The 14,583-nt window shown below is 39.1% G+C and overlaps 1 protein-coding gene across 8 annotated transcripts in view; it reads right to left on the bottom strand.

The window, feature by feature from the left end:
- The window catches only part of cep112 (centrosomal protein 112), a 131,084-nt gene that overhangs the window by 74,130 nt on the left and 42,371 nt on the right, over window positions 1–14,583 (bottom strand). For 6 of the 8 annotated variants that reach the window (XM_058408572.1, XM_058408582.1, XM_058408589.1 and 3 more), the window contains 6 exons: window positions 13,596–13,682; window positions 7,960–8,059; window positions 7,630–7,748; window positions 5,623–5,766; window positions 1,485–1,639; window positions 761–890 (listed from right to left, as the gene is read on the bottom strand). In XM_058408572.1, coding sequence (XP_058264555.1) covers window positions 761–890; window positions 1,485–1,639; window positions 5,623–5,766; window positions 7,630–7,748; window positions 7,960–8,059; window positions 13,596–13,682 — 735 coding nt within the window. The remainder of the gene's footprint in view (window positions 1–760; window positions 891–1,484; window positions 1,640–5,622; window positions 5,767–7,629; window positions 7,749–7,959; window positions 8,060–13,595; window positions 13,683–14,583) is intronic. The other 2 variants (XM_058408621.1, XM_058408604.1) reach the window with 1 other exon arrangement.

Here is a 14,583-nt window from a genome sequence, read left to right as displayed (position 1 = left end):
AAGTTTATAGATTGAGAATATAGGAGTGCATCAACACGAGGCAGGAAGTGTTTTTATTTTCATCTCAGTGCAAGTAAGAACTTTCGGAAAAAAGTCAATAATGTGATGTGCAGCTGTCTTTAATAACTGCCTGGTCAGTTTGTTTAGATTTTTTGGAAGTACAACTTAATAAATTTGTTAGAAAAGTTTGTGGGCAGGTACAAATGAAAAATGGTGAACTTGGAAAAATGGGAGCCAAGGGTTTTAAAGGCCATAATGGTATTGTTCAATGGTGTTCACACTGCATTAAAAACACTGATAAAATAATGATATTATTATTATTATTATTATTATTATTATTAATAATAATAATAATAATAATAATAATAATGGCTTTTCCAATTTTGCCTTTTAATCCAAACATTTCACCCACTAAACTGTGCTGTGTTACACATTGAATCCATGACAAAAAAACACTGACCACAGTCCATAACACTATGGCATGTTTAATCAATTCAGAATCTAATCTCCTCCTTAATCAGCTCAAACCACACTAGAGTTTACCTGGACCACCTGGCTCAGATGATCACAGAGCTGTTTTTAGTCCACACCCGAGTGCGAGTGCTATGTATTCACCTGCACAAACAGCCCCTGCACAACATTCACCTGTTTAAACCAGGACTAAACGCTGCACGTGTCAAAACGACCATAGAACCTGACTGGTCTTAACTCTGTGTAAAATGTGAATCAGCGAGGGAGTGAAGTGAAGTGTTTGTCAGACCTTGGCGGCAGACAGTGCATGCTCCTGCTGAAAGTGGTTGAGGTCTGCATCATGTTTGGCCTGGAGCTTTTGTACTGCATCCTCATGCTCCTCACTCTGTAGATCCTTCTCCCTCTGCAGAGTCATATTCCTAAAAAACACACACACACACACATATATTTTGAGTATTCAAGCAGAATGCACAATGTTCAATTCAATTCAATTTATTTATATAGCACTTTTAACAGTGGATATTGTTTCAAAGCAGATTTTCAGAATGATACAAACATACAAAAAATTATAAAGTTTAAAGTTAAGTTACTGTTTATGCTTAAAATTTATCCTTATGTTAAATACGTTACATCAATCAGCCATAACATTAAATGCACCTGCCTAATATTGTGTAGGTGCCACCAAAACAGTAGCTCTTTTGTGGGGTGAGAATATATGGTCTTGCCTTCACTCCCCACTTGCATGAATGAGCACTCATGATCCTGTACCCGGTTCACCGGTAGTCCTTCCTTGGAGCACTATTGGTTAGTACTAACCACTGCATACTGGGAACACCCCCACCTGCTGTATTTGAGATGCTCTGACCCAGAGAATCTCCAATACAGCAGGTGGGGGTGTTCCCAGTATTAGATCAACTTTGACCAGAGCCAAATTGTGATCGGTATCCAAATTTAGGTAACACAGATGACTAGGGACACATATTCTGTGTGTGTGTGTGTGTGTAGGTTTGTACCTGCAGTTGGCCTCTTGGAGCTCAGCGCTGATGGCTGCAATGTGGATCTCCAGCTCGGCTTTCTCCTGCGTGACCTTTTGCCTGAGCAAGTTGCCGTTCTCTACCTCCACTGAGAGCTGCTTCACCCGGGCCTCCAGATCCCGCACCGTCTGCTCCTACACCAACACACACACAGACACATAGTGAATAATAAAAGTCGTTATTCACCTTGTCCTATGCACAAACTGACAGCAACAACATCAGAATTGAAATGATATATTTCATGTATAAGGTGTTTACACTCATGCAAGACTTTCATAGAAATGATCAATGAATCATAAAAATACATTTTAAACAAAGGCAACACTGGGTCATTTACGAATTATACAAGAATACAACAAATGTCCTTTGTTAAAAGTGCTAAACAAATAAAAGTGAATTCAATTGGATTTTGGATCCAACATTCAAATTCAATCAACGTGAGGTCTATGTGGATATTAATAAAATGATCAGATCACTGATGGGGGGGGGGGATGGGGGGGGTGGTCGAAGAGGGGAGACGATAAGACAGATTGTTAACAAAATAAAAGATAAAATGTTCAAGTTATTCCTTTTTTCCTTTAAGATGATTAAGTTTTCATGTCTGATAAGGGCTTCACGTGTTGCTGTTCTCCGTCAGTTTGCTCTCCAGGTGCAAAAACACTCATTGAGCACAGATTGAGGAGATCCAGGACAGAACCCTATTTTCTTTAAAACAAGAACAAACAAAAACTTTCTCCAGTCATACAGGAGATCAGGCATCACTATGAACACTTTATTTTCTCATGATTTGCATCATACTGACATGGTTTATACGAAATGTTGCCTGGATTGCACATGTGGAGGCTCAAGTAAAACCAGACATCAAGGAATGAAACTTTTCACACACACACACACACACACACACACACACACACTCTCTACTGGTCTCATCCTTAATGGAAGCCACTGTCCCCAACATGGCAGCTGGAATGCAGGTTGATGTAGGTGATGACAGCATATTGATTTAAGATACGCAGCCTATGCTGATGAAAGTTGCCCGCGCTGAAAGGAGTGGCTTCGCAGACAAGGGCAACTTCGAAGAAATGGAAAAATGAGCCTTTGTTAGCTGCCGGCGTGAAACGTGGCATGATCTAAAGAGCGACAAGTTTCAATCATGACGCATGTGACTAGTGATTTATTGGGAAGTTCGAAGTCTGACCCTCAGGAATATGAGAGAAAGAAAAAAGAAAGAAAGAAAGAAAGAAAGGAAAAAAAAACTGACTGGAGGCCTGGAATTAATATACATATCTGTCTCAGTGAACCGTGCAGACTGCCATTCCAACCTTTGACTGTCAAATATCCTTGGCAAAACTTGGAAATGCTAAAATGATGATAAATAATAATGATGTAACAAGAAGTAACTATACATATATAGCAGTCAATGAAGAGATGAAAGATGAGGAAATGCCTAGCAGATCAGATGGAAGACGAGAGCGTGTGTGAAGGGGGGTGGCATATATTTATTCCTTCTATCAAACACGAAGATAACGGAGGATTAACACACTCTAAAACAGACAGTGGGTTGCTTCACACACAATACTCAGATGAGTGTATGGCATGACATGTTCATTTTGGTCACACACACTCTTTTTAATCATAAGGTTATGCATAAGGTTTTTTTCTTTTCATTTTTTGATTGTGGGGTTTGTTTTTTTTTTTTTTTGTTCGAGCCTTGCTTACATTTTGTGCGTACATGTTTTTCTATTCCAGAGCAGCTTTTATGTGAATGCCAGGAGCAGCATGAGGACTTGTGATCAGCTTGTTTTGAGGAGGGTCTATACTCTGTGGCCTGCCTGTTGTGCATTTTGTATGATTTTGTGAATATTTAGAGCCTGCCCTTCATCCTGAAAAGAGAGAGAGAGAGAGAAAAGCAGATGTTTTTAATATAAATGTTCCCTATAAGAATTCCGATTTTGGAAGGGTTGATGCTGAGAGATGAGGAATGAATAAGAAATCCAGCTACAGGCTAGAAGTGCGAGCACAGACAGTAGTTAACTAAGGAGGAATAGCTATATCAAACCTACTCGTTTAAATAAATAAATAATCAGTACAATAAAGATGCCTCACAGCAGAATGAATAGGAATGAACAATTTAGACCAAATTTCATTACAAATAATGAATATTTCCCCTGAATTTCTCCCCAATTTGTCATCCTGCCAATTTCCGCCCACCAGTCAGCTTTCCCCATTATATGACACCTTCCAACTGGTAAACTTGTGGCTAACTTGTGCTTCCTCTGAGAGAGGTGAATTTCCACATTTCCTACCCTCTTCCGCATACATGAGCTCACAGATGCCTGGGATTGGCTAGTGCTGCTGTGATCAATGGGAGAGAGAGAGAGAGCATGCTTTCCTTCCATCCCAGAGAGTCAATTTTTTCTTCCTTGACTCCTGTGGAGATTTGATCACAATCTCTTGACTGCAGGGCAAACATGTTTCTGTTGTGGCACTTGGTGCTGTGATGACCTTTATACTTTATCTATCATTTATATTATATTTTTATACTTTATATATCATGGCATAGTCTGTAACACTGTTGAATTACACCTAAACAAACCCATTTCATATACTTCCAGGCTGCCAGTAAAAGCTTTACTGAGTGTAACAAGTGTTTAAAACTGCTACAGGTTCTCCAAGAAAGAGAAGGCATCTCCAACATCTCCATCTTAGGAAAGGCATTATTAAATAGTAACTGAACCTTATTTAAAGGTAATTAATCCCATAAAAAAACCTTACTACTTACAACTGAGTTGTACCCAGCTTCCGATAGATAGATATATATATAATAATATGGATATAATAATATGTCATCATGTGTGTTATGTAAATCCGGCCATGCCCCCTTCCTTAATCCCCATCCCACTTCCTTTCCTGCTATTCCTAAAGAAAATACATTTAGTGCAACATTTTCATCAGTCACGATCAGTCACGTTTGTGGACACGTATATGAAATATGTTGCATTGCTTTGAAGGGTTGCTGGAAGGAATGATGAAAGAAGATAAGACAAACAATGTCTTTTAAAGCCGGTCGCATTGAGACATCAAATAGAACCGGGGGACAGCACATGCTCACTCAGCTCACCTGACAAAATCGACACCACCACCACAACATGAGGACATGCGAGACGTGTGTGTGTGTGTGTGTGTTTGAGAAGGGCAGCCTAAACCAACAGAATAGGTGAACCTAATTTCCAATGACAGAGAACTCTTTCATGGTTGGAAAGCCGCTAAGTTTAATTATTAAAGAGAAGTCTTTGCTCTGCGGGGCACGGCGTGCTTTTTGAAGCCTCTTAAAATTCGACCCCGCTGACAGACCGCGGCCTGACCTGTACGACGGACGTCGAATCCGGAACGTGCAAAATCTCATTAAAGTATAACTCAAAGCCGACTTCCCTTTCTTCTCTGGCCACCGATGCCTCTGTTTATCACTAAAATACAACACGCTCTTTGTTCCAGAAAACTTTTGTACACGAGAGACATTAACAAGGTGAGAAGTGAGGAAATACAGCTGCAAGAAAAAAAGTAGAACAATTTAACTACATAATCTATGCTGGTTTTCACACTGGGCACGTTTGCTGTGGTCTGAATCATAGTGTGATTGTTTTCAGTGACCACAAAGCAGTGGTTAACTTGATTCCATTGAACCCTGGTGCATTTGCGTTCATCTTACATCATCACAAACATGCATGGAGAACACAACACGATTCATCATATTTTTCTAATTATTTATTTTGGCGCTATTATGTGCAGCACAGTAAACGGCACTTGCCCCAATGCGCATTTGAAGCTTGTAAATGGCATTTCATAGTAAATGCATATTGTAGAAACTAAAGATGTCGTCATCAACAAAAAGACATGTGCTGGTTACTTTACTTCCTGAAAAAGAAAACATTCCTGGGAATCGCAACACAATTCCAGTAAAACCGAATTCTAACTACCTCCTACAGGAAGTCAATGGGTTCATGCTTGCACTTTCACATTACTAATTTTTAATGCAAACTCATCTCCTTCCGACTAAATGCCAATGTGAAAGTGACCTAAATCTACATGCGCAGTGCTGTGGGTAAAGGTCACTCACAGTGGCTCGTGCCTGGGTGCCATACTCCGCCTCCATCTTAGCCAGACGCTGGTTGGTGTCCTCCAGCAGCTCCTGGATGTTGTCTGTGTGCTTCTTCTGCAGCTCAAACTTCTCCTGCTCCATCTGAGCCATCACGGTGTGCAGCTTTCAGTGAAGAGAAACATTCTGATTAGACAAAGTCCATAAACCACACAGCATCCTACAGCTCATTAGTTCCTTTGCTAGGTGAACCTCTTTTCAATTTGCTTAGCCATCTTGCCGGGGTTTTAAGCATCTTAACGTTACAACTAGTGACACTTCTCTACAAGACAGTAAAGAATAGCGATCTTCAGTAGTGGTTCATTTGTGGCATATATACAACAAATCAACCTTAAACACTGTCCACTGGTGATTATTTTTATATTACACTAGCAGACATGGCAAGGTTCAGGCAGAGGCAGTTTGAAGAGGAAGTCTGCAATCTATATCATTTAAACACATGGCAAAAGACCAAGCGTTTTCTCCCCAATAAAAACTGGAGCCAATCAACATACGAATTCTTGACTAGACTTGTGGGAAGCCCTCACTTCCTGTCAAGATACATGGGAAGCATTTTGAATTCATTTATGGGAGATTATGTAGAATCTCTCAAAGTATGATCCATTTAGCTAAGAGAATCACCCCAAACGCCACCATCCAGCTGAGTTTTAGTGATTGCTGCTGCTGACATGCAGTTCCTGAATGCACAGCTGGTAATATTATTATAATACATCCTCTCCTACTCTCCTTAAAACACAAACGGTGGAGTGGTGCTCATTTGCCTTTATTTATTTATGGTTATCGGTCCTGGACAGTTAAATAGTTTAATTACAATTGTGCACATCACATAAGCCTAGTGGTGGTGTCTGCTAGCACAAACAAAATCCTGGAAAGTTCTGTTGAGAGGCCAAGATGGATACAAGCGAAGACTATGGACAGAACTATAGAAAAAAACAAAGACTATGGGTGATACTGTGGCACTTTACAACAACAAACGCCTGACAAATAATTCTATTAATTATATAACAGCATCTTATATAATGGTGCTAATCAGGTGTAAATGATATTTGGGATATTTGATGTGCTGGGGCTGATGGGAAATGTAGCTCAGTGGCCTTTAGGAGCTACCATGACATTTTGACTGCTGGTGCAAGTGTTACTGTTTCAATAGAATCATTTGAAAAAAATAAAAATAAAATTGTTCAATGTTAAATATTTACTAAATTTTCACATCAAATCAGCAGCCTGAGGTTTATGTCTGGCTATTATTTTTTGTTAATAGAACCCTGGCAGACAAACCTTTGCTTAACAAATGTTTTCATTTGATATGTTGATTTATTTATTTATTAATACGTATATTCATACTTAATATGGTCAAGTGCCAATTCTTCACAACCAACCTCAGCTCTCCTCGATCAGACAACAACTACCAACCACGGGAGTGTTAAAAAGTGTTTATAAAGCCAGACAAGCAGCATGTCTACTGGAGTAAATGACAGGAGGAGACAGAATAGACCATTGCTCCCACCTAGAGAGTTCAGCCTGTTTTGCCTGGTTGGTTTCCACAGGTTACAAGTGGATGTGGTGTTGTGTGGTTTTGGAAATTGCAATCTGTTATGTTAAACCCACCACCTGCTGCACGATTTTGTGGTAGAAATGACAAACTGTGTACTTTGCAGCTGTCCTGCAAATGGTCAGGATGAGCTGTACATCCACTGAACAGAACAGTAAAGAAGCCCAAAGGAAGAAAGACTTCAATCACAAACTTGTGCACAAACATCAAGCACTAGAAGAGAAGCTGGAAAACATACAGAATGTTTTTTCCTCCACAGTAAATACACAGTAACTCAGAGGATGTCTTCTCTTCGACCTGAAACTTAAAGAGAAGGCCTTGAGCTCTGTAAAGCCGATGAGGGAAAAGGAAAAAAAAAAAAAGAAGCTCCTCCACAGGCTTCGGTGTAAATCGAAGACATTTCAGCCCAGCCGTACCTTCTTCTCCCATTCGTTTTTCTGAGAGTCAGCACTTTGATCCAACATTTTCTTCAACTCTGCGATCTGCTTGTCTTTGCTCTGGCGGATGACCTGGGACTCACGCAGCAAGCTTTGAACTGTGGGGTAGAGAAGAAGCAGAGAGAAACAGAAAGAGAGAAACAAAATAAAAAAAAGTAGACCTGGCTGCAGGGCAAAGCTCTGTCTACACTCTTTCACACACATTCTTACTTCTTTTTAAACTGATGGGCTAACACTCCACAGCTATTTTCACTATCGCTTCTTGAGAAAAAGAATGAGTAATGTACACGTGTGTGTATCACCTCTCACCTTTTTTCTCCAGTGCTCTCACAGTCTCCTCTGCTTCTTTCAGCTTGGACCGGTGCAAGTTCTTCAACTCCTCAATCTCTCCATTCTTACGGTGTAAAATCTAGAAAATAATTTAACCTCTGAGTGGCTTCAAATACTACTAGCTTTAAATTCTGTTATTGGTTTGTTTCATGCTTTTTTTAAATTGGATTTTTCTTCAGCGGTGACCTGTAGTTACTTCGACTGAATTATCGTTAAATAATTATCATCATCATCTGTCAAGGGCAAATACTCTACAACAAATGTTTAGCTTGGAAGCTTTGTCCCATAGTTTCTCAAATGATTCATTTCTGATGTCTGAGTCTGCACTTGCGTGTGTTTGGGGCAGAAGGAGAGAGAATGAGTCTCTTCATCCTGGCAATTCTCTGTACATTCATTATCTTTAACTTTATCAGAAGCCAAAATCAGTACAAAAGGACTTCTGAGTCTTCGAGTATTTTCTCTGGGGAAGCTCTCAAGTGACTACACACAATCATATTCATACTGCACATTACAGCTGTATTGTTTTCTAGTGAAACTCTGACATGCACTTAATCTATGTACAAAGATTAATGTTGCACATTTCAGAGAAAGCTAAACTTTGTGGATGGTCAATTTCACTCACTGGTGAGCATGTTGTGTATAATTGGTAGGTGGGTGGTATTTATTAAAGTAATTATTGTTACATACTTTGATAATAGATTGTAAAGTGCATACTGACTTCTGCGCTGCAGCAGAAAATAATACATAATTATACTTAATGTATAATTTGATGATAAGCAAATAGCATATTTCAGCATGTAAGGAACCATGCAGAGTAACTAATGTGAAAAATATCAGGTATAAAGACGTTAAGATGCAGCATGCATGTGCAGCTGAACAGAGTAGATAATAAATAGGTAATAGTACTTATAGCAGTAAACAGTTTGTGTTTGGGTTTTGACTAATGATGCGGTTTTCCAAATGTTGTGATGATTTGACCAAACTTGTTGATTTTTGTTTCATTTATTTTCATTAAAACTCAAAATGGGAGAAAATCCGATATGGAAATATGGAAATTAACATCATAGTAGCTGCTTAAACTCAACATTACCCAAAGGAGTGGAAGAAAACAACTCAGGTGCTTCGCTCCCTAATAATATAATTACCGGAAAGTTTAAAAGGCTGAGAGTGATGTCATGCTTATATACACACTCACCACCCACATTATTAGAAACACCTGCACATTTATGTAATTATCTAAGCAGACAATCATGCAGATACAGGTCAAGGGATTCAGGTTCACATTAAACATCAGAATGAAGAAAAAGGTGTGATGTCTATGGCTGTGTCATCATCGACTGGGTCATGGTTACTGGTGGCAGATGGGCAGATTTGAGGGCATAAGAAACTGCTGATATCCTGGCATTGGCCCAGAATCATCCACACTGGACAGTCGAAGGTTAGGTCCAAGGTTGTAGTCCATCCACCTCAAGGTCTGGTGTGTTCTGAAATACTTTTCTGCTCACCACAGTTGTAAACAGTGATTATCTGAGTCACTATACACTTTCTGTCAGCTCAGGCCAGTCTTTGAAATACTCAAAACAACAACCATGCCATGATTAGAGAGATTAGAGAGATTAGAGAGATTACATTTTTTTCCCACAGAAAAAAAGGCATGGGCTAAACTTGAATGTGTATTTATTTATTTATTTGCTAATTAAACATGAACGCTATCGCTAACTATATAAATAATCCAAGCAAGGAAAATGAAAAAGGAAAGGAAAGGAAAGGGAAAAAGGAGAAGAAATTGAAAAGAAATGGCAGCACTTCCAGCCTGGTCTGTGAATTTTCTGACATTTCCTCAACCTCTTCATAGAGATTTAATTTAATTAAATTCAATTTATTTGTATAGCGCTTTTAACAATGGACATTGTCTCAAAGCAGCGTCACAAAATTATAGAAAAAGAGAAAGGAAAAAAAATTTAAGTTTAAATTAAACTATTTTATCCCTAATGAGCAAGCCTGTGGCGGCAGTGGCAAGGAAAATCTCCCTGAGATGATATCAGGAAGAAACCTTGAGAGGAACCAGGTTCAGAAGGGAACATATCCTCATTTGGTTGACACTGGACGATAAATAATGTAAATGTAATAATGTCCTTTCTACAACAGCAACCAAGAGCTCATGAGGAACTATTAGGTCAGTGTAGTTTCTGAGATGTGCATGTCCTGAAAATGTTTATGTTTGTTGCAAGAGATACTTATTTACTCTGGAATTTCTGAACAACTACACAAACCTAGTAGTTATATAGTAACATTTTTTTCTAATAGACTTGAATATCCAACTGGCATAATAGGCACCAGACATACTTACATAATATATTAATCAATTACTTATTTATCTATTTCTTGATAGTTATTGTACTGAAAAAGAAAGTGTTATTGAAACAATCTAGTCTGGTCCACAGTGGATGTGAGATTAGCACAAGCCCCGAGTGTTTAGGGTTAGCAATGCAGAAAAAAATTCCAAGCAAAGATATTTTCTTTCATCTGCGGTGGTATACGATAGGGGGGGGTCCATTTGTTAATTTTGATTTGGCCATTTGTTCTTCTGATGCGTGGCTCCCTGCAGGATGCACAAGGGGTCGAGGAGTCCCAGCCGTGCTGAGCGTGCTTTTAAGCAAGAAGGAGTGGGCAGTAATCGAAGCCCAGCAGGCTGCCAGAGTGAGGGGTGAGTGAACAAGAGACACCCACTGGCAAGGATAAGACGGAGCTCTCGATGTTGATGTTGTCTGCATGTTTGTGTGCCATTTGTAGCGAAAAGATGCACCTGAGCAAATATTGACATCCTCCCCAAAGGGCTTTGATGAAGGAGACACACATGCAGATCTAAAGCGTCTCCTCTCTGTGTCGTACGGCTAAGCGAGGAAGGGAACGCGAGGACAACTGACATCTTTATTAATTATCATTTTAATATAAGGAACCATGAGACTAATTAGTGCTCAGTGTCCATGGAGAGCTATTGAGGATTTTACACAAAGGAGGGAAAAATCACACCATACCAGTCTTCAAAGGGATTTTTTTCCAGTAATAAGGGGGAAATGCAATGGAGCTTCTAATTTGAAATGTGCTTTCTAGGGTCCAGCCTTCACAGCCCTTTTCACTCTCATGTAGACTAATAAAGGAGGGTGTTAGCTGAGGACAGAGAGAGAGAGTGGACGAAAGAGTATGACAAAAAAGCGAACTGGGTACATTTCAGTGAGACGTGCTGTCCTTGAAACACTGACTTGTGATTTAAACAGGAAAAAAGCATCCCCTAAAAGTTATTATTTTCACCCTAGGAGGAGGGGGAAAAAGTCACAGTGGCCATCAGTGGATTATTTGGCCTGTTTTAGTCCTCAGAAGTGCACTCTCTGCTGCTAAGCTTGTCATCCTGAGAGATGAAAGCCTCTGGAGGAGACAGAATGGCAGAGGGAGAGAAGGGTAAAGAGAAGTTCATGGAACATTTAGGGACACATGTAATTTTCTAATCGCCTCCTTAAGAGAGAGCATTTCAGCTGCACATGGGAAAGTCCTGACGGCGAGAGGAGAGAGACGAGAGCCCGCGTCTGTTTTGGGTGATGTGCTGCTTTTAGGCAGGGCCATTTCAGGCTTTTAGGGCATCTTTTTTTGTGTGTGTGTGAGGAGACGCCAAGCTGTCTGTGACTTCTTCTGTTTATGAGGGGTATATGGACTTTGAAACAGATAAACACTTACTGGCATATGGTCCGCATTGTCAGTATGAGACACTGAGCTCATGTTTTCGCTTTGTTGTTTTCAGCAATAAATAAGATGAACTTGCTGAAGATTAACTTTTGCAGCAGTTACACCATCAAAGTTAGGTAGTTAGTTGTCATCCTTCAACGTATGAGAGTTAATGATAATCGTTGTTGAGGCGGTTTCAGTATGCAGTCCTCGCCTGCTTCTCTTTAAATAAAATACAGTTATTGTCATTACCCAATTATTATAATTAACCATTTTAATTACGGATGGTGGTTATTAAGTTAATTCTGCAGTCAATGCTTCACTGGACGAGTTTTCTTCTGTACTACGGAAGCACAAGAGATTTGTTTATCATCTGACCGTGCTTTTGACAACTGTTTTCACAACCTCTGCCTTTACGTCAGTCAATGCCTGTAGGGTGGTGTACCAACCATCTGATAAGTTGTGAAGGTATTATTAAGAGCATATTTTCTGTAAATAGCCTGTGAACTTTTGTAAAATAATAATCAATGATTTTAATATGGCTATAAGCTGACCTTGATAATATGCAACTTGCTGTTTAAAAGCACCAGCACTCCACTTTACATCTACATATACTGTTCTGTAAAAGCAGTCTCTCATGACTTCATTTGCATATGTTACACACTCTATTGCTGCTTGCACCATTCACACACCCTGTACTATATATATTGTGTATTGCACAAACAGCAGTCATATGTAATGCACACTAACGCTATTTAAACTATTTTGCACTTTCACTCTTAACATGCATTTCTGATGTCACATACTCTGTATAGTGTGCTCCTTATTTATTTATTTTTTTTTGTATAGCGTTGACTCTAAACTAAATGTACAGTGTAGTTATTTGTCTGTACTTTTGAGGGTCACCAACAGCTGGTACCAAATTCCTTGTTAACTCAAATGTTCCTGATTAACTCAAATGTTCTATTAACAGCAGTTTACTCAACAATGCCACCATCACGGATTTACATGAACAAATTTCAAGCAATATCAACGTCTCCTGTATTCTACCTTTTCAGCAGGCTGAGAGAGTGAGGGGAGAGATGCCCAAAGTCACCTGTCTTTTTCCTATTCAGACAAATATTCTTGACAAAGAATTCTTGGTCTGAATGGTCAGATGGAATCGAATAATTTTTCTGAAATCGCAGCTCTGACAATAGTGCTAGCTGAAACTCAAATCACAGGTTTATATTAATTTAGAAAAAACATGTATCATTGTTACTATGGTGAATCAAAAATCTTGTTTTGTATACATTATCCCCTAAAAACAGATAAAATGTATGGGATATCTGTCTTGCAATGCTTGGCAAATTGCTGAGGAATAAGAGGAATAAACCAACCACTTATTTACTTATTTATAAATTATGAGAAAATTTTTTTAAATTCCAGGGTAGGATTATTACACCTGATTGTTGACTGGTAGAATCTTTAAGAGAAAATGACATGGAATTTTACATGGGGTATTACCTTTCACCCATGTTGTACGTCTCATTTTCAGCACACACAGCCTTCACTCCCTCATCGTTTACTCAGTGACAGACAAACCAGCATGATTCATAAAGAAGACAATTAAAAAATTACACCCTGCTCCATCACCAGGTGGTTATGCAAATAAACTCATGCTTTCAATCAGATAAGCCTTTAAGACAGTTCTGGTGCATTGCTTATATTGGACTGGCCATGGACAGGTTTTGTATTTAAGGTGCTGTTCAACCGTGACGGTATGCTCAGGGCGGTGGCGAAAAAAAATGAAGCCAGGGCTGAGAACTTACAGACTTTCTAGTCACGTGGTTAAACCAACCCAGAGGTGTGAGGAAAGTAGAGTGAATGAAGGAATAGAGTTAATAGTGAAAAACCTTCTGAACATCAGCATCATGTCTCTGCTGGAGCTTCAGCTTCTCCTCTTGGTATTTGGCCTCTAGAACTTTGATCCTCATTTCAGTCTGAGAAGGAAAAAAAAAAAGATCAGGATCTAAGTCCATTTATAGAGTTGATAAAACTCTCCCGCTGACACTGTTGAGATTGATAACAACATAAAAGAGATTTTGATTCATTTGACAGTTCTAGTAATCAAGTGCTTTAAAGAGGAGATCTGGTCATCATGCAGCATCCTTATATGTACTCTATAGCACAGGGTCTCAAAACTTCATCTCAGCCTGTGACCGTAAAAAGTTATTCCCCTGTCTGTCTCAGCACAGATTAATTATATGAACATAATTCACATATCTTATTATTCAGCTCATTATGTAAATATGTACAACATTATACTGCATTTACTGGAGCTGTTTTATTCCTAACTTTCCACTTACAGAGCAGACTGTGTTATTATTTATAAGCACATTCATTTGTTGAGTGATTGAGGTTTGGAGGAAAACCAGTGACCCGTTAAATATTGCTAACAAATCTAAGACTACCATATTAAATATAACTTTGCTAAAGGCTGAAAAAAATGACAGATCCCTGTGGTTACTTTTCATAAACCCCATTTTGTCCTACAGTGTCTGTGCCTGATGTGCTGCTTTTCCACTCAAGTGTCAAAAAAAAAAAAATGATGGAATGATGGAATGATTGCTGTGTGCCATCCTTATTTCATGAGAATACTGCATGACATTCTTGGGTTATTTCAGCGTGTGTGTGTGTGTGTGTGTGTATGTAATACTCCATAGCGGCACCCAGGTGTTTCTGACCGTCCCTACCCTGTAAGTTAGAAGGAATGGAGTAGAAAGCGAAATGTTTCCAGGTGATTGTCCTACAAATTGAATGCAACAATAAACATTTGTTAAATTTTTTATTCAAGTAAAATTTTGACTACACAATTTTACTTAAGATTCAGGCACAATACTG

This window comes from Hemibagrus wyckioides, linkage group LG02 (assembly GCF_019097595.1).
Source record: "Hemibagrus wyckioides isolate EC202008001 linkage group LG02, SWU_Hwy_1.0, whole genome shotgun sequence".
Lineage (NCBI taxonomy): Eukaryota > Metazoa > Chordata > Actinopteri > Siluriformes > Bagridae > Hemibagrus > Hemibagrus wyckioides.
The sequence above is the reverse complement of the archived record's forward strand: the minus strand, read 5'-3'. Positions and strand labels throughout refer to the sequence as shown.